Below are 20,675 nucleotides of genomic sequence, written 5' to 3'. Positions count from 1 at the left end.
CTGGGTCTCATAAATTCAGTTGGGAAATGTTTCCTTTTTCATTATGCTCTGAAAGAGTTTATGTTCCACAAACACAGTATTGCATCTTTAGATGCCTGGAGAAAATCACCGATGAAACCATCTGGGCCTAGAGTTTTCTTTGTAAGAAAGTGTTCAACTTTTAATTACATAATTTAGTCTATAGAAATTACATCTCTGATTATGAATGGAAGACAATAGAAACATTCTTGAAGATGTCAATTATATTAATTTTTGAGGAAATATACATAACTATAATATATAGAGATGTGGAAGCACAAGAGGTCTTCAATAAACCCAGAAATGCAGAGAGCACTGATATTTACATACCCACACATAGCATCACTTTTAATTTAGCATGCTATTATTGTTTTCTGCTCCCAGGCGTCCTAGAAAGGTTATTTTCATGTCTGGATTTCTGATTTAGCTGCAAGATGTAAAAATCCTACATAATCAGACAACCCACTTTGGCTATATCATCAGGAATGGCTTAAAAGCAAAAATGACATTCCAGTTATTTCACACACAAATCCCTGATATTAACATCCCTATCCTAAAAACAGCCATTTGGAAGGAAAGCCCTATTTCAAAGCAAAGGAAATGTGAATAAGACAATATCTGCTCCTGGAAATGTCAGACTCAAAATTGAGTTCTTTAGATGAGAGTCGATTCTAAAATAACATCTCTGATTTGTTATATAATAAAACATAATGGCTTTATAAACTTTATATAAACATTGTCAATTTCTGATGGTTTTCTCTTAAAAGGGTAGCTCTGAAGTGATTATTCTCTCTTTAAACTGTATTTACTGGGCTGCTGACTTTTTTCTCTGATTTCATTCATTCCTTTTCCCCATCTCCCCTTCCCATTCCCAGTCTAGACTAATGAACACAATATTTGAGAAATAAAAAACTTAAGCAAAGATCTTTTATTCGTGGTTAGGCTTACACGGTTCCAAAAAGTAAACATAATTAACACTTAAAAGTACCAGAGGAGGTGCCCCGGTGTCAGTAGAAGGCACTGATCAGACCAAAGAAGAAAGCTTGACACAGATCTTCATGTACAGATGCCAGCTTCAGTCCTGTCAAATGAACATGTTGTTCTCTCACTGGTAACAGTTAGTAGGCCGGAGCAGAACTAGAGACTCTTCTCCACTGGTGTAGGCAGCCAGGGCTCTCCAGGAGTATTATTATAGATGACGTGAAGGTGACTACCATGGTGGCAATGACAACAATCTCAGTTACAATGACAACGAAGCTAAGGCCATCAGTAGAGGCTTGATACGATCTAGAAATCCTTCTGGAGCCTCTCCTCAGCTGATCATCCCTGATACATCCCTTGGATGGCCACAAAATCCATTTTCACAAAACTGAATCCAATGCATTGTGTTATCACTGCAACACACACGAGTTCTGGTAGTTGCTAATTTGGAAAAATGGTAAATACTAATACTATTGCATCATTTTGGTAATGAGTCAAATCTATACTACAAGAAAAACATATGAACACACACACAGGTACTTTTGGTGGTATGGCTTTAAATTCTGTGCTTGGCTATAAAAAGCATTATAAGCAAAGTTAATGAATAACAGTTTTTATTAAAAAGAATAAGTAATTTACTATACCAAAATCAGTTTAAGACATATTAAATCAAATTTTACGCAAATATCTTTACAAAAACTGAATTATATAATTAAACAGAGTGCTCTTTATACATTAATACTGAATATGTTAAGTTACTATATATTAAAGATATAATTTGAAAACTAGAGCTGTCGCAAAATACTGTGTTCAAATGTCATTCTTTGGGGACCCAGAGAAATTGCCTGATTACCATGTTGTCCTTCCACAAGGGGTTTCTCTTCTGAGTCAGGAGAGAGTCATTAAGTAACATTAAAAAAAAGAGTAAAACATAAGGTCCAAATTTAATTCACTTCCTGAGACTCACATAGAGCTTGCTGACTTGAACAAAACACATCAACATTGTTTTAAAATATTGAGGACACTATTTTCTGGCAGCATCTACTACACTTTCTTGTTACAAGTAGGCCATAAAGATAGGGCTTCAGGGAGAAATAGAACACAGATGAACTTCTATAAAGCAATACGAAGCTCTAGTAGAAGACCTCATTCTCTTTATGAGGCACAAACAGCAAAAGAAGAGAGAAAACATAACCACCATGATTACAGACTTCAGGGGATTTCATATCTAGAGTTTCATGATGTTTTATGTACAGTATTATTCCTTAACACAGTATTATTCCTACTGAGTTCCCAGGAAATAATTTGCATCATCAATAATATGGTTTAAAAGTTCATACCATTGGTAATATCCATGTCAAAAGACTTTCACTCTTCTTTTTATATATACAAATAGAACTGTAGACAGTCACATCTCTCCAGGCTCATGCCCAACTGAAACTTCCATTATAATGAAGAGACAGAACAGGAAAGGGACTTCTGGTACCATTTATTTTCCTGTGACAATAATAAAAACGGCTGTATCACAGCTTGTAGAATAAACAGTCATCACTAAGTGTTAAAACAACTGCATAAGTCAAAAGCAAGTGATTTTTCCCAGAAAAAAAAAAAAATGTTTCTCCTATGACCCCTTTTCTTCCTCTGTCAAAAAATACCATACATAAAATCTCCCCCTAAAGTCAGCAAGCGTCCAATGCCACGTGGCAGACACAAGTGTTGTGAGCACAGCACAGTGGGATGAGGCCACAGTCTCCAGTTCATTCCCTGCGCAGGCTATGCTCACAGGTCACCCTGCTTTATAACTCCTCTCGAAAACCTTTCTGTGTGTCCTGCCTGGCTTTGGCTTCCTCAGTGGGTGCCAACCATGTGAAATACACCTTCACTGGATCGATGTTCCAGTGTTTGTGGAACGATATGGGAACTTGATGAGAAAGGTAGTCCTTAGGGTAATCCACCGGCCGAGCCTGCAGGAAAAAGAGAGAGTTAGGCTTTCCTGTTGATTGAAAATAATTTTGCTGCAGAAGAGCATTTGAGTTGATAAAGTGGATTGCTTTACTTCACTACTTAATATTGGCTATGGGAATCTAAAAGCAAAAAGGAAACTATTTTCTGATCTCTTTCTTCTAACTCCAGGTTCTTTGCTTTTGTGTCTCCAATTACCTTAATACCCCAAATGCACTGCTTTTTGCTTCTATGTTCCACAGTCTTGCCTCTGGGAGATTCCTGAACCATAGTAATAAATACAAAAAGCTTTCTTTGGTAAGCCATTTAAGTTACTATTATCACTTCTGCACAAAGACGGAAAAACTGTTACATTCCAGGTACTTCTAAGGAAACTCTGGCCATATGTGGGTTGTGGGGGGCCAGAAGTGGGTTGTGGGGGGCCAGGGCAAAGATTTCTCAGATTTCCCTTGGCCTGTCTACTGCTCTAATGTGTAATTAGGTGACATCATTCGAAGAAAGAAAAGGAGCTCACTGGGGGAGAAGGATAACGTAACTCATACTCTCTTCCTGCCCAAATATCTAGTCTAGTTCCAGAGGTGTAAATGAGGTGTAAATGAGAATTGCAAGTAACCCAAAATTGTCTGCGAAAGGACTTAAAAAGTTTTTATATTATCTACATTGCAACATTTTTTAGAGGTTAGAAAATAAAACTTAAGCAGAACTAGATACAGGTTAGAATAAGATTGAAGAAGTAACCTATAGGGTTAGAAAGAAACTGAAATCAGATACTATGTTGTTTTCTCTAAGCAAAGTATCCAGTTTCTCTTGGGAATCTGGGAATCACCTTTTTTTTTTTTTTTTTTTTTGAGATGGAGTTTCACTCTGCCGCCCAGGCTGGAGAGCAATGGGGCAATCTCAGTTTACTGCAACCTCTGCCTCCTGGGTTCAACTGATTCTCCTGCCTCAGCCTCCTGAGTAGCTGGGATTATAGGCATGCACCACCATGCCTGGCTAATTTTTTGTATTTAGTAGAGACAGGGTTTCACCAAGTTGGCCAGCCTGGTCTCGAACTCCTGACCTCAGATGATCCACCTGCCTTGGCCTCACAAAGTGCTGAGATTGCAGGCGTGAGCCACTTTGCCCGGCCAGTAACCATCTTAAATTTGTTTATTAATTTATATGGGCCATCTGTTTTATAAAGTAACTCATTAGGTCATCGATACTACAATTGTCTTGACTATCAAAACCAGATGTGATGCATCTTAAAAACAAGCCTTTTGTAGGCTACTATTTTATTACAGTCTGCCTAAATCTTTGATATGAATAAACTCCCTTAAATGGTTTACAGAATACCTTTGTTAAATTTTATCTCATTTAATCCTAGAAACAACCTTGTAAAATGGACAGAATATTATGGTTCACTTCCAGTTTACCGCTGAGGAAACCGGAGCTCCCAGAAGTAACATGACTAGCAAACACTGGACTAGAGACCAGAGACAGGTGCTAAGCCCAGGGCCAGTGCTCTGCCAGGGCACGGGCTGCCTCTGCTCAAGCCGTCTCACCACCGGCTGGGCACACTCAGCAGCCCCTGGCCTAACCTACCTCCACCAGCACAAATACACTATTCAGACGAGTGTTCCAACAATAATATCTGCGGAGAAAAGGTCAAAAGAATCTAAGGGGAGAACTTTTACAACTGCTATTTTTAAGAAATTGTAACTGCTCATGGAGATAAAAATCTAAGAGGAATTTTAAAAGGAAGAAACAGTGAGACAGACAAAAAATACACACTGGAATATAGTCTAATAGAGTTGGGAAAGGTTTGAATATTAGGTGAAGGAATTCATTTATTATATGATGTTTCTTTGCAAGGCCCTCTGAGTTTACTGGCAAGGAAGAAAACCAAGGACAAATACTCTCTCAATTCCCTTAGAAGATAATTCCACAATGATCCCAGAAGAAAGAGTAGATCCCCCTTATCCATGGTTTCACTTTCTGAAGTGTCAGTGTCCCACAGTCAATTTTAGTCTGAAAATGTTAAATGGAAAATTCCAGAAATAGACAATTCCTAAGTTTTAAGTTGCGGGCCCTTCTGAGTATCAGGATGAAATGTGGGGTGTCCCACTCCATCCCGCACTGGACAAGAATCCTCCCTTTGTCCAGCATCTTCATGCTGTCTACACTCCCTGCCCCTGAGTTGCTAGAAGCCGCCTCATTATCCAGTCCACTGCTGCAGTATCACAGTGCTTGTGTTCAAGGAACCCTTATTTAAGAATAGCCTAAAGCAACAGTAGTGATGCCAGCATACAGTTATAATTGCTCTATTTTATTACTGTTCATCTCTTACTCTGCCTACTTTCTAAAGTAAACTTGATCATAGGTATGTAAAGTATAAGAAAAAACAAAGTATACGTAGGATTCAGTATATCCAAGGTTTCAAACATCCACTGGGGGGCGGGGGGAGGGGGAGTCTTGGAACGTACCCCCTGTGGTTAAGGAAGGGCCACTGTAAAAGCAATGGAAACAAATCCTTGCTTGTTTTTCACCTTTAAAAATGAACTGTTGAAGACAGAAATGCATCTAACAGGAAAAAAAAATAAACCGTAACATTTTTTCCCTCGATTAATGCAGATTCTAGAAGTGATTCACTGCATCTCAGGGAGCCTATGCATGCATTAAAAGAGCTGACTTATTAAACACTACAATTTGCTGGTCATTTTTGACAAACGAGGTCATGGAAAAGCATTAGACAAAACTAGAAAAGTGAAATACATCCAAAATGGTATCTTTAATACCAAGAAGTCTATGCAGCCTCTAATAATGCCAAGAGGAAATCCCAAACCAGGAGGGTGAGGGGTGGGGAAGAACTTGAGGAACAGAGTGTGGTAGGCATCTGCATACAGGAAGAGAAGAGGGGCTGAAACTGCGTAAGAAAGACCTACAGCCGGACGGGCGTGGTGGCTCAAGCCTGTAATCCCAGCACTTTGGGAGGCCGAGGAAGATGGATCACAAGGTCAGGAGATTGAGACCATCCTGGCTAACACGTGAAACCCCGTCTCTACTAAAAATACAAAAAATTAGCCGGGTGAGGTGGCACACACCTGTAGTCCCAGCTACTCGGGAGGCTGAGGCAGGAGAATCTCTTGAACCCAGGAAACACAGGTCGCAGTGAGCTGAGATCATGCCACTGCACTCCAGCCTGGGCAACAGAGCAAGACTTCATCTTGAAAAAAAGAAAAAGGAAAGACCTCCTACATTGGGCAAAATTAGAACTTTTCATCTGTAAATACTGGAGCACACTAAACAGGGCAACAAATGGAGACTAAAATCACATTTCCTTAGACAAATGTATTTTTATAACTGTGTTAAAAAAATGGATTTCCATACCATACAGTTCACCCACCATAATGGTGGTCTAAAACTTTTTGGGAAATTTCCGGAGTTGAGCAACCACCAACCATTGCACACTGCCATGTCCATTAGTGGCACATAATTTTGGAAGAACAGAAAACCACATGCTCTAGGTGCTGTGCTTTCAACAAAGGGAAATACTAGGTATTCCCTGGAGTCCCCTTCTAAATCTGTGAATTCACAATAACTTTCTCTAAAAACAGAAGAAATGTGATGGCTCAGGCAATTTTGCATTTGAGACTGCTTCCAAATGCCCACTCTGTCTCTAGCTCATCAGGATTCTTACATTTTATCTCTTTGCCTCATATTTCTTTGTGAAGATGAACAAACACAGTTTGGATCAGTGTTTAAACACTATAAATGGAAAGCAATGTCCAAATCATTATCAAACTCTCTAAAAGAGGCTTAAGAATTGGAAGATACAGGCCTTATCGGTTGGGGAGGATGGGTTTTAAACATATTTTATGATTTTAGAAGAGTTTAAAATGTATGTGAATGAGGGAAATCAAGGGTTCTGAAGTGGGGGAAACAACAACCTTTTTAAAAAAAATTATCTTCAAAGGACTTTTGCCTACAGATGATTTTCCTTCTTTCTTCTCTCCTTATCATTTTATTAGCTAATTTATTCTCCCCTAAATGAAAAGGGCTGCTATAAAAATCTAAGACCTGTCACACTAACCTTGATAAATTATTTCCCTTATACACTAACAGTTTTAATTACCCCTTTTATTGTGTGACTGAAACACCATGAAACAGAGCAAGAGAGGGAGCTGCAGAGAATAACACTTTCTTTCCTAAGTCATCCTAACACAACACAGGCTTAAAGCGGGTAAGACCTCTCAAAGTCCTAAAGAACAAATAAGTATCTTCTAACTGACATCAGAAAGGAGGTTTCTCATACATTTCCTTATATTAAAGGTCTATTTTTATGCTCTGTTATTGTCTCAAGGATACAGAAATGGATTCTGCCTTTCCTGATGATGCAAACACTTTTAGTCTTATTCGAGTTGTTTTCTATAGTACTATTTCTGTCATGCTAAGTTTTCTATATTGCTATGACAATGTTTGCTACTGGTTACTAAATAAATAAAGCATGGGCCAGGTGCAGTGGCTCACATCTACAATCCTAGCACTTTGGGAAGTTGAGGTGGGAGGATCGCTTGCATCCAGGAGTTTGACACCAGCCCGGGCGACATAGTAAGACCCCCATCTCCATAAAAAAAAAATTTAAAAATTAGTCAGGCATGGCGGTGTGTGCCTGTAGTCCCAGATACTTGGGAGACTAAGGCAAGAGGATCATTTGAGCCCAGGAGATCAAGGCTGCAGTGAGCCACGTTGCAGTGAGCAAGACCCTATCTCAAAATAAATAAACAAAAATAAGTAAATAAAGCATAAAAACTATTTTCAGTATAAGAGAAGGCACCTAAAATACATATGCATACACACTTCAAGTTTCAAAAACTTTAAATTTCTTGAAGGAGGATATTAGATGGGTATGGATCTATGGTTATTTTAAGTTTGTGAACATCTGCTATTATTCTTAGCAGAAAATTCACTGACTTGGTTCGTAAAAGATACTAAAAATAAAGCAGAAGGATTTCCTTCTCCAACCCCCAAACTGCAATATGGGGAGGCTATAAGCACTACCCGTCCCTGGTAAACATAAGCTCATGTCTTCTGTTCCATAACCCCAAGAATATACGCTTATTGAGATACCCAATTGCAATTTAATAGATTTTAGCCATTCAGTTTAATGGCAAGTGAAGGAGAAAAATCTCAGTAAAAAGACAGACAGTGTAAAAACTGAGGATGGTGTAGAATTACATAGACTCAGTGGCCAGTAGGACAATATTAGGTCAGTACTATGTATTTCTAGGCAGCATCCAGTAATTTTTAAATGCCACCAATCTTTCTAACTAAAAAACAAAAAACAAAAAAAGCTGGACGTGGTGGCTCACGCCTGTCATCCCAGCACTTTGGGAGGCTGAGGCGGATGGATCACGACGTCAGGAGATCAAGACCATCCTGGCTAACACAGTGAAACCCCATCTCTACTAAAGAATACAAAAAATTAGCCGGGCATAGTGGCAAGTGCCTATAGTCCCAGCTATTCGAGAGGCTGAGGCAGGAGAATGGTGCGAACCCAGGAGGTGGAGGTTGTGGTGCGCCAAGATTGTGCCACTGCACTCCAGCCTGGGCGACAGAGCAAGACTCTGTCTCAAAACAAAACAAAACAAAACAAAAACCCAGATTTTCCCTGGTCCTACGTGTGAGGATCCCAGTCAAACGTCACTTGGTTTTCAGTATGTTTTTGCCTCCCGTCTTCATGATGTACACGATGCAGTGTTACATCAAACAGGGTAACAGTCCTGTTAAGGACGTTCCCCTGGAGCCTGTCAACACAGTTCTTTGTCTGTTTCCAGGATATGTGAAGAGAAGGTAGTCAAATCCTTAAGTGAGAAGAACCTGTCCCCCACCCGCCGTGAGGGAAGAATAAAAACCATTTCCTCACCTGATGGAAGAGAGGGCTGTGTGTCACAGGGATTCCCAAGCCACTGAAGCACATTCCCAGGACCATATCATCGGGAGCATCATTGCTGTAGCACCGACATTTACTGGCGAGAAGTCTCCTGATGGCTTCTCTGCTGAAGACCATTCTAGTGGGAGCCAGAGCAGAGAAGGGTTAGAGCAGCTCCACAGGGACCGCTGCTGCACAAATGGGCCCCGGGAAACAGGACTCTACTCCTCCAGACTGACAGGCAATAGCAGCTTTCTCTAGTTACTGAGCTCAGGTAAAACCCTACCTGTTGTCTTTTAGTCTTCTGGCCCTTTCCAACACTTTCGTACCAAGTTCCCAAAATAATTTCTCTTTGTTTTAAAATACAGTTTGGTTTCTCGTTTCCATTCTGATCCTAAGGTAGAAATGAATCTTTTTAACAATCATAAAAAGCTCAAAAACTGAAAGGGCTGAAGGAAATATATGATTCACAAGTTCAGTCTCGATCATCAAAGACTTTCTTTAAGGCAAAACTATTTAAAATTCATCCATATAGTCCCATTGCCACATATAGGGCCTTGGCCACGGCACTCAGTAAAAGTTTTATGCATCAAACAAGCGAGAACAAAGTTGCCTATGCAAAGACCTTCTTCCTGGAGGAGGAAACATTCTGTGAATCACTCTAGGAGGAAGGAAAAAAGGACAAAGAGCTTGAATCCCTGAATCAAAAACACTGATTCCACATGCTGGGCTCAATTCGGCACAGTTTTACCTAATGCTAGTGGCCAACCTCCTCCGCCATCCCCTGCGACAGTGCAGGACTCCCTCCCTGCCCTTGACTAGACAAGAGAATTTCTTTACATAAGATGTTGTAACAAAATAGGAAGGTATAAAAAGAAACGAAGTTCCTGTCAACTACAGAGAAAGGAAAACTGCAAGTCTGAAAACCCACCATAAATTGCCTTTCTCTTAGAAAGCCTGCTGTCCACAGTGAAACCTCCCCCGCCACATTTTTTGTGGCTGAGTGGAACTCCTACACCCAATCGGCCACGTTGGGCTCAAGCTACTGACTCTGGGAAAAGAGCGTACATGAGAAGATGGGTGGACAGTAAATAGTAAAAATGCTTTTTTTCTTTTCTCAGCATCCAGTAGAATGAGAAAAATGAGAAAGACTTTCATTTTGATCCGCTCTCTGAAAAACTAACTTTATAGGAAGATGAAACACGAGCATGAACTTTTAATTTGTAATTATTTTATATTTTTGCCTACTCAGTCTCACATTAATTATTCGCATAAACTAAGTGAATATGAGCCGTCAATAATACTTGTTTATTAGCATGCTGGTGAGTTCTTTCCAAATAAGGTTGCTCGCCAAAATGGAAAACTACCAGTCATATCCTGGATGGAAAGAACACTTGTCTGCTCTGGCCACCAACTATTAAATGTTAACAAGATGTTGAAAGGCTACAGGATTATTTTATTTCCCTCAATATACAATATACAAATGTCTAAAATAAGAAAAACTGAAATGAGAGTCTGGGACTTGCCCAAGAACACAGTGCAGATCAAGAAGATGTAGGAAGGGAACATGCATGAGAAACACGCCTGCCCCTCCTGGCCTTCAGCCCATAGACAGGTCATGGTGGTCTCTCTGGGTAACACTTCCTGCTGCCTCTTCTGAGGACACTGCCCAATATCTTATTCTGGTGTAGTCATTTGCTCCCAAGGCTGCCAAAAAGGCTGATGATAGATACCCTAAGCACAGCTTCCTCCCTAAATGCACATATGTAAATAAGTATTTTCAAAAAGAAACGGTCAAAACATCACATGTTCTTACTTATAAGTAGGAGCTAAGTTATGAGGATGCAAAGGCATAAGAATGATATAATGAATGAACTTTGGGAACTCAGAAGAAGGGTGGGGATGAGGGATAAAAGACTACACATTGGATACAGTGTACACTACTTGGGTGATAGGTGCACCAAAATCTCAGAAATCACCACTAAAGAACTTATTCATAAAACCAAACACCGCCTGCCCTCAAAAACCTATTGAAATTAAAAAAAAAAAAAATTCAACTTGTTTTCTCCAAGTACCAAAACTTTCATGGAGTAAGCAACAAAGTGAAAAACAGACACTTGGATTCAAATAGTACAAAGGTCTCATGCTCCAAATAATGCAAAATACCTACACAGAAACCACAGGAACCTGCATGTCTGACTCGGCTTTGTCAAAACATCCTTACCTACGACAGATGGTTTAAGGTAGTGGTTTTCAAAAATTTACGTGACTGTGACCCACAATTAGAAATCAAGAAATGAATTTCACATTGCAACCATTTATGTTTGGTGCGTGAGTCTGCCTGGGTATGTATAAAGCTGAAACAAAAATGTCACAAACAATACCTACCTTTATGACACGGAATGCACTCTGATATTTTCCATTTTATTCCATTCCACTCAATAGTTCATTAATTTAAAATGCTAGTTATGGTCCATGAATTGGTTTTACAAGCCACTGATTCTGACTTGCTGTTAAAAGGCATATTGGTTCTCAAGCTAGAGCATCAGAAAATTCTACTGTAATACTAGAGAAACTAATCAACATTACGTCTTACAGCTTTTATCAAAGGTTGATATAAGAGACAATCTCATGAAGAATGTTTCTGCATCTTTGTAAAAGTGCTATTAAGAACAGAACATCACATTGGTCAATGTTAGTTATATAAAGATCAGGGCCTTGTGTTCATGGATTTGTTTATTCATTTATTCCCTGTACCTTGAAAAACATGAGTCCTTATGCTAAGAAGTGAGGAAATAATGAGAAATGAAACACACAGGTACTGCTTTCAAATAATGCATAATTTAAGTGGAAAACAGAAAAGTAAATAGGCAATTAAATGATAATGGTTTGCATAATATGCTATGACAGTACATTAGAAATGCACTAAACCCAGATTTGAGAGGCTAGACTGGGCTAAAGGCATTCAAGAGTAAATGGTGATAGCTACGGTGAGTCCAAAAGAACGGGGAACTAGACAGGCAGAAAGTTGGGGAAACAGTGCTATGCAGAGACCAGCAAATGTCATATCTTGGGAGGAGAGGAAAAAAATAGTGCTTCAGAGAAACTGAAACAAGTTCAGCAAGAGTTCTTTAAGATGAGGGTGTAGATCGATGAGGCTAGAAAGGTAAAACGGCATCTGCCAAGATCATGAGAGGTCTTATAAGCCTTGGAGTGTGGACTTGGTCCTAAAAGCAATGGGAGAAGTTCTACTGCCAGTTAGGATATCAGAGGATGCCGAAGACTTTCACGCCATGGTAAAGTAACACTCAAATAAAAATATTCAAATAATAGGAAAATCATATGTAATTATGAAACTGAAGAGAGGTAAATGCCACGAAGCCTAGATGAATGAATTTCTAGAGAGAAAAATCCTTGCTAGGGGAGTAGCAGGCCAGCCATGGCAGCTTTCAGCAGCAAACTGGGCCTAGTAAGTAGGTAGAAGACAAAACTACTCTTGGGCCTTTGGGCCCAAAGCAGTGGCCTCATCAACACCCAGGGAGGCTGTTAATCAGGCAAACTAGAGATGATCAAAACTGAGGACCCATCCCAGATCAACTGGACTCTTGTTAAAATCTGAATGATCATCTCTTTGTCTTAGGTGCCAAAGTAGAAAAAGGTTCACACTCTTGGGGAAAAATAAAGACAATGAGAAGCCACTGAAGGCATCTGAGCAGAGGGGAGAGAGGACCAGATCTGCTTTTAGATAGGTCCCTTTGACTACAGTGTGGACAACAGCATGGAGTGGAGTTTAAGACAAAAAAGTAGGGCGAACAGGAGGCTGTGGCAGGAACTCATACAGGAGATGACAGTGACCTGGTTGAGATTACTGGAGGTAGAGAGAAGTATTGATGGAAGAGCGATTTAGGAAATAAAATGGACAGGACTGGGTGATTCAGTTGATTGCAGGGAGTGGGGAAAGAAGGAGAGAAAGGGTGAGAGCTGACTCACAGACTCCTGGGGTAAGAACTCATATATGCCAATGTCTTCCCTGAGAGGGGCACATTGGAAGAACCAATCAGGGGTTACAGTCAGCAATGACAAGGTGCTGAGTGTGATGTGTCTGTCAATCAGTCAAGTGGAGATGCCCTTTGAATCTATGAATCTGGAGGCCAGCAGAGCTCTAGACTGGAGAAAGAGTTCTGGGTACATTCAGCATCAAGCTATACGATCATCCAGGGACAATATGGGCTGAGAAGGAGGACTACAAAAGATGCCTGAGAAACATAAGACATTGGAGAAACATAAGACATTGAAGGGATAGATAGAAACAACCGAGAAGGAATGACCAGAAAGAAGGATGAACAAGGACAGGATGTCGCTCTGGAAAGCAAGAGAAAGGAGTGTTTCAGGTCAACAGTCACCAGTGTTAAAGGTTGCTAAGAGGTGAAATAGGATAAAAACTGGAAATTATTAATTTGATTTAGCTACAGCAAGGTTGCTGGAAACCTCAGTGAGATAGTTAAGGAGGCTGGGAGTTAATGACTCGTAAAGGGCTGAGCATGGAGCTGAGAAAATGGAGATAGAGTAGTGAATTCAAGATGTTCTGCAGGGTAGGAAGAAGATGGCATGGTGGTGGTGAGAAGTTTTAAGATGGAAAAACTAGAGGTGGTGGGAAGTACCCAGGAGCAAGGTAGACGCTGAGCACAGAAGAAGTGAAAGGTGCCACCTTGGTGGTCTAGCAGGGCCTGCCAGGGGCAAGGGAAGGGGGAGCAATGACAATTGTGCAACGTATTTGCGAATCTGGCACTGGCCTGTGAGCTCCTATGGGGAAGGGCTGTGCAGCTTTCATCTGTGCATTCCCCGTGCCTGGCCCACACAAGGCCAGTTGAACGAATGAACAACTGGGATGATGAAAGGCAATGCTAGATAGGTAAGGTAAAGTGAGGTTTCAGAAGGCCTTGAGTGCCAGTCTTGGAAACAACAGCTAAATCCAATACACAATGAAGACAACAAAATGGTTTTCTTGCAGAAATCACATAACAAGTCACTTCTGTTTTAAAAATATTATATGAACACTATCATGCTATAAAGTATACAAACCCATATACAAATAACAGGGCCACTTTCAAAGTGGAACACCCTGGCTCGATGGGTGCCATGCTCTGATCCTTAATTGGCCCTAACTCTTCACCCAGAAAGCCCAACGCATTACAGCAAGGCTGCAAATAGCTTGAACCTTTTTTGATAAGGAGGTCAACACTCCTTGGGCTTAATCTAGTGTCTTTTCAAAGGCCTCCCTGGACTCCCCCTCCTGTTGTAAATGACCTCAGGCAGATGCAAGCCATAGACTAACAAAGATCAGCACACATGCTCAGGTTTGGTTATCACTACAAAAGAGCCACCTCCATAACCGTGTTATCTTCACCACTGAATCGGCTAGACCAAATCAGGATGCCTGTCGTATGACTGTTGAGATCCTGCAGGTTCCTGTAGGAATTGTTCCAATCTAGGGAATTGCAAAGTAGGAATTTAAGGTCCCAGCCCTCCAGAAGTGTATCATCCATTAGATTATAAACTAGAATGCTGCCTGGCACACAGCAGACATAAATATCTACTGAATGAATGTAAATGACTACAGTTGATAAGATTTTGCCTACACGCACCAATAGTAAGACTATAGAAGTAATAGGGAAAACTGCTTAATTGATTCACCCATATAAATCAAGTTAAAATCTTCATAAGAGATTAGGCAAATGCTTCTTCAAAACATTGATTTTTAGCTGTTATTTAAAACCTATAAATCCTACACAAATATCATTTAATTGCCTAAGTAAGCTTCTATACGTTCCCCAAAGGTGATTTATTAAGCATTCCATAATTTAATAGTCTAATGGCTTATTCTCTGAGATTAAAATCTATAACCAATTGTTTTTTCCATTTAAACATAATCAAAACTAGTTGGCTGCCTAGAAGCAACCATTGTTAGGGACATTCTACCAAGTATGACATACTTTTTTATATCATTTCTTCAAGGGCTAAAATATTCTTTACTGTGTGTTCTTTTAATATTTAGCAAATATAATGTTCACTTTCCTATCATACTAACAACCACCATTCACAGAGTACTCACATATCAGTATAGATCCCAGTGCCAGAGACCCACCTCTCAAGTGGAAAAGAAAGTTTATGTTCAAAGTAGTTGAAGAAAGCTGTGATCATAGTTACCCTCCTCCTCCCGTGACGTAGCTGTAGCCGCCAGTGCCCAGGCCGTAGCCGTAGCGCTCTCCCAGAAACACAGGCTCGCCAGAGTCATAACAGCTAAGCAAGTGCTGGAGCCTGAAGATACTGAGGTGCCAAAGGGAACACAAATCATGATTATTTGATTCAAATGTGGTTACAGAATAGTTTATGGTTCTTACATCCCACTCTGTATACTGTGTCACACTAAACTGAAATAGTTAAGAAATTTGAGTGACTTACAGAATGAATAAAATTTTTAAACAACAAACAAAAAAAGAAAAGAACGCATGAACACTGCACATTACTAGGAACAGAAGAGAAACTGAGACACGAGTGGCTTGTTGCTCAGTTTTTGCAAGCCCCTACCATAATATGGCTGCCTGATTTGCGTGGTGAGAGTGGCAGGTTACTGAAGTGAAGTTGGCCAGTGTGCTCTAGATCTTATTTCTACCAGTCCTGTTTCCAAGTGAGTGTGAACTAATCCTCACATCTTTTCAGATGAACTTGGTATTTAAGGAAAAAAATTTCTGATGGCCTAAAAAGGAGCCACTGAGATGCAAATGCATGTTGGGCCCCTGGCTGGCAGGTGGGGAAGAGAATTTGGGCAGTGAGGCTACCCTATAAATCCTCAGATAATGAGGCACAATCATGCTTATGTTTCCCTCAACAAGGCCACCCAAGTCTGAGAACTTTCTGTATCTAATTGCTTATACTTTTGAATACCTTTTGGTTCCTATCTGCCTTTAACACACGTTAGCAACAATAGCTTACAAAGGGCAGTGTATTAGTCTGGGTTCTCTAAAGTCAGACTATCCATGAGTTGGTCATAAAAATGCCTGCAACTGCAGCTGCTGTTCGGATGAAAACAATGAATTTATAGGAAAAAAAATCAAAAAATAACTTTTTTAAGTAGACACAAAGGGTAGTGCTAAGAAAGGCTATTTTTTCATGTTTTAAGAACTTACACCACTTAGAAATGTCCCTTCCACCTATAAGCCTGCAAAATCAAAAGCAAGTTAGTTACTTCTAAGATACAATGGGGGCACAGGGGACACAGGAGGTAGATATTCCTGTTCCAAATGGGAGAAAATGGCCAAAACAAAGGGGCCACAGGCTCCATGCAAGTGCAAAACCTGGCCAGGCAATCATTAAATATTAAACCTCCAAAGTCTCCTTCATTCCATGTCTCACATCCAGGACACGCTGATGCATGAGGTGGGCTCCCAAGGCCTTGGGCAGCCCCACCCCTGTGGCTCTGCAGGGGACAGCCCTCGTGGCTGCTTTCACAGGCTGGTATTAAGTGCTTGTGGTTGTTCAAGGTGCACAGAGCAAGCTGTCACTGGATTTACCATTCTGGGGTCTGGAGGATAGTGGCCCTCTTCTGAGCACTCTACTAGGCAGTGTCCCAGTGGGGACTCTGTGGGGGGGCTCCAACCCCACATTTCCCTTCTGCATATGGTGCCATAGCAGAAGTTCTTCATGAGGGACCCACCCCTGCAGCAGACTTCTGCCTGGACATCCAGGTATTTCCATACATTCTCTGAAATCTAGGCAGACGTTCCCAAACTTCAACTTTTGTCTTCTGTGTACCTGTAGGCCCATTGCTATGTAGAAGCTGCCAAAGCTTAGGGCTTGCACCCTCTGAAGCAAAGGCCAAGCTGTATCTTGGCCCCTTTTAGCTATGGCTGGAGCTGGAGCGTCTGGGACATAGGGCACCAAGTCCAAAGGCTGCACAGAGCAGTGGGGCCTGGGCCAGGCCCATGAAATCATTTTTCCCTCCGAGGCCTCTGGGCCTGTGATGAAAGGGGCAGCCGTGAAGATCTCTGACATGCCCTGGAGACACGTTCCCTATTGTCTTGGCTATGAACATTCAGCTCCTTGTTATTTACGCAAATTTCTGCAGCAGGGTTGAATTTCTCCCCAGAAAATGGAGTTTTCTTTTTTACCTCATGGTCAGGCTGCAAATTTTCCAAACCGTTATGCTCTGCTTCCCTTTTAAACATTAAGTTCCAACTTCAAACCATCTCTTTGTGAATGAATATGACTGACTGCTTTCAGAATAAGCCAGGTCACCTCATGAATGCTTTGCTGCTTAGACATTTCTTCCACCAGATACCCTAAATCACCTCTCTCAAGTTCAAGGTTCCACAGATCTCTAGGGCAGTGGCAAAATTCCACCAGTCTCTTTGCTAAAGCATAGCAAGAGTGACCTTTGCTCCAGTTCCCAATAAGTTCCTCATCTCCATCTGAAACCACCTCAGCCTGGACTTCACTGGTCAAAACTATTCAATAAGTTTCTAGGACGCTCCAAACTTTCACTCATCTTCCTGTCTTCTTCTGAACAATCCAAATTGTTCCAACCTCTGCCTGTTACCCAGTTCCACAGTCACTTCCACATATTTGAGCATCTTTTCAGCAACACTCCACTCCTGGTACCAATTTAATGCATTAGTCTATGTCACGCTGCTGATAAAGACATACTCAAGACTAGGGGGAAAAGGTTTAATTTGACTTACAGTTCCATGTGGCTGGGGAGGTCTCAATTATGGCAGAAACGAAAGGCACTTCTTACATGGTGGCAGCAAAAGACAACGAGAAAGCAGCAAAAGCAGAAACCCCTGATAAACCCAACAGATCTCATGAGTTTTATTCACTATCATGAGAATAGCATGGGAAAGACTGGCCCTCATGATTCAATTACCTCCCACTGGGTCCCTCCCACAACATGTGCGAATTTTGACAGATATAATTCAAGTTGAGATTTAGGTGGGGACACAGCCAAACCATATCATTCCACCCCTGGCCCCTCTCAAATATCATGTCCTCACATTTCAAAACCAATCATGCTTTCCCAGCAGTCCCCAAAGGTCTTAACTCATTTCAGCATTAATTCAAAAGTCCACAGTCCAATGTCTCATCTGAGACAAGACAAATTCCTTCTGCCTATGAGCCTGTAAAATCAAAAGCAAGTTAATTCTTCCTAGATACAATGTGGGTATAGGTACTGGGTAAATACAGCCATTCTGAATGGGAGAAATTGGCCAAAATGAAGGGGCCACAGGCCCTATGCAAGTCCAAAATCCAGTGATGCAGTCAAATCTTAAATGTTCCAAAAGGATCTCCTTTGACTCCATGTCTCACATCCAGGTAACACTGATACAAGAGGTGAGTTCCCATGGTCTTTGGCAGCTCTTCCCCTGTGGCTTTGCAGAGTATAGCCTCCCTCCTGGCTGCTTTCACGGGCTGACATTGAGTGTCTGCAGGTCTTCCAGGCGCATGGTGCAAGCTGTCAGTGGATCTACCGTTCTGGGGTCTGGAGGACAGTGGCTTTCTTCTCACAGCTCCACTAGGTGGTGCCCCAGTAGGGACTCTGTGTGGGGGCTCCGACCTCATATTTCTCTTCCCCACTAGTGGAGGTTCTCCATGAGGGCCGCCATCCTGCAGCAAAGTTTTGCCTGGGCATCCAGGCATTTCCATACATCTTCTGAAATCTAGGCAGAGGTTCTCACACCTCAATTCTTCTGTGCACCCGCAGGCTCAACATCACATGGAAGCTGCCAAGGCTTGGGACTTCCACCCTCTGAAGCCACGGCCTGAGCTGTACCTTGGCCTCTTTTAGATACGGCTGGAGTGGCTGGGACGCAGGACACCAAGTCCCTAGACTGCACACAGCATGGGGACCCTGAGTCCAGCCCACGAAACCACTTTTTCCTCCTGGGCCTCTGATGTGGAGGGAGGGGAGTGGGGGAAGGGGCTGCTGCGAAGGTCTCTGACATGGACTGGAGACATTTCCCCCATCTTGGGAATTAACATTAGGCTCCTTGTTACTTACACAAATTTCTGCAGCTGGCTTGAATTTCTCCCCAGAAAATGGGTTTTTCTTTTCTATCGCATAGTCAGGGTACACATTTTCCAAACTTTTAGGCTCTGCCTCCCTTATAAAACTGAATGCCTTTAACAGGATCCAAGTCAGATCTTGAATGCTTTTCTGCTTAGAAGTTTCTTCCACCAGATACCCTAAATCATCTCTCAAGTGAAAGTTTCACCAATCTCTAGGGCAGGGGCAAAATGCCACAAGTCTCTTTGCTAAAACAAAGCAGGAATCACCTTTACTCCAGTTCCCAATAAGTTCCTCATTTCCATCTGATACCACCTCAACCTGTAGTTTATTGTTCATATCACTATCAACATTTTGGGCACAGGCATTCAACAAGTCTCTTGGCTAAAGTTCCAAACTTTCCCACATTTTCCTGTCTTCTTCTGAGCCCTACAAATGTCTCTAAATTATTCACCAAGATATCTTTTCTCACAGAGCAATAGTAACATTAACAGTTCTGGTGTCTCATTTTTTGGTGGGAGGGATGGGTAAGAAGAAAACAAAGTACAGAGATCACCTTTCCCATCCCCACTTGCGAGTCTTACAAAAATACCCTAGCTAACAAAGCTAAAGCTGAAAGTGAAGAAAACAAATTTAATATATGAAAAGAAACTCTGACCAGTGAAAAGTGTCCACAAGACTTCCAGTCAGGTTTATATCTGTCTGAAGATCAAGGCCTCTGACAATGTTGATGGTTTCTGAGTGACTAGAAAATGTTCTTTGAATACTATCCTGTTTTCAGCACACAAGGTGACTCTAGGACTGCCTCGTAATAAGAGTGGTGTAAAAATCTGGTCTGCTGTTCTCTACAAGGAGTTTGCTACTAACCTCTGCTATTTTATCATTGGTTTTGTTTAGTTTAGTTGCCAGTGATTTTCTAACTTTTAATTCTTGTAGATAGAGCTGCTTATATTTTTCCAACTCAGTTTTATTAGTCTTACAGAAAGTTTTCGTTTTCAAGAGTTCAGATTTCAGATCTTTCTCAGCTCCCGCCAACTTCTTATCGAAGCAATTTTATTCTCTCTTAACTAAGTTCTCTCAAGATGCTGCTTATGTCTGCAAAGACAGATTTTCTTTTAACTTTTCTACTATATCTTGTTTTCTTTTTCTTTGGTCTCTTTCTTGTACTAAATTTGTTTCCACATTCTTGTTGTACTAAATTTGTTTCCACATTCTTGTTGTACTAAATTTGTTTCCATATAAGTTTTGGGGCTTTCTATGTTTACTCTGTAGTCAAGATAATCCCTCTTTTACAGACTTCTGCTTTCCAATGTATTTACTTACTTTATCTTATTCATTCTAATACATTTGTTTGATTTACTTCATTTAACACTGTGTTTGGCTTACACATAGAGTATCCTTGACAATAAGTAACTTCATCTCAGGAAAAGACTCCATCTTACATTTCATTAGGCACTTTGCCAACAGGGACCAGATGTTTTGCTTGATCAATAAAGACTCTATTCAATCAAATGAGGACATAACCAAGCACACTCCTCCATTTTCAGTCCTCACCAGAGGACTCTGTGGCCATAGAAAGAGCAAGACTTCAGCAGCTCAAACGGCCATCTTAACTGACAGTCTTGCTGTCACTTGTGATAAGCACCTGGTATCTGCCACTGAAGACTCTGCCCACATCAAAGTCTCTTCCTTGCAAGACTGAGGGACTGCCAGGCCCAGACTAGGATATTCTCTTTGTCAACG

General features: G+C 41.1%; 1 protein-coding gene across 3 annotated transcripts in view; it reads right to left on the bottom strand.

The window, feature by feature from the left end:
• Positions 1-931: 931 nt before the first annotated feature.
• The window catches only part of B3GLCT (beta 3-glucosyltransferase), a 120,633-nt gene continuing 100,889 nt past the window's right edge, over positions 932-20,675 (bottom strand). For all 3 annotated transcript variants that reach the window (XM_015439125.4, XM_005585593.5, XM_065533132.1), the window contains exons 13-15: positions 15,080-15,199; positions 8,867-9,011; positions 932-2,963 (exon numbers count right to left, since the gene is read on the bottom strand). In XM_015439125.4, coding sequence (XP_015294611.3) covers positions 2,796-2,963; positions 8,867-9,011; positions 15,080-15,199 — 433 coding nt within the window. In that variant the 3' untranslated portion in view covers positions 932-2,795. The remainder of the gene's footprint in view (positions 2,964-8,866; positions 9,012-15,079; positions 15,200-20,675) is intronic.

Source organism: Macaca fascicularis, chromosome 17 (genome assembly GCF_037993035.2).
Source record: "Macaca fascicularis isolate 582-1 chromosome 17, T2T-MFA8v1.1".
Taxonomy (NCBI): domain Eukaryota; kingdom Metazoa; phylum Chordata; class Mammalia; order Primates; family Cercopithecidae; genus Macaca; species Macaca fascicularis.
This window is presented reverse-complemented; position numbering and strand designations above follow the sequence as displayed.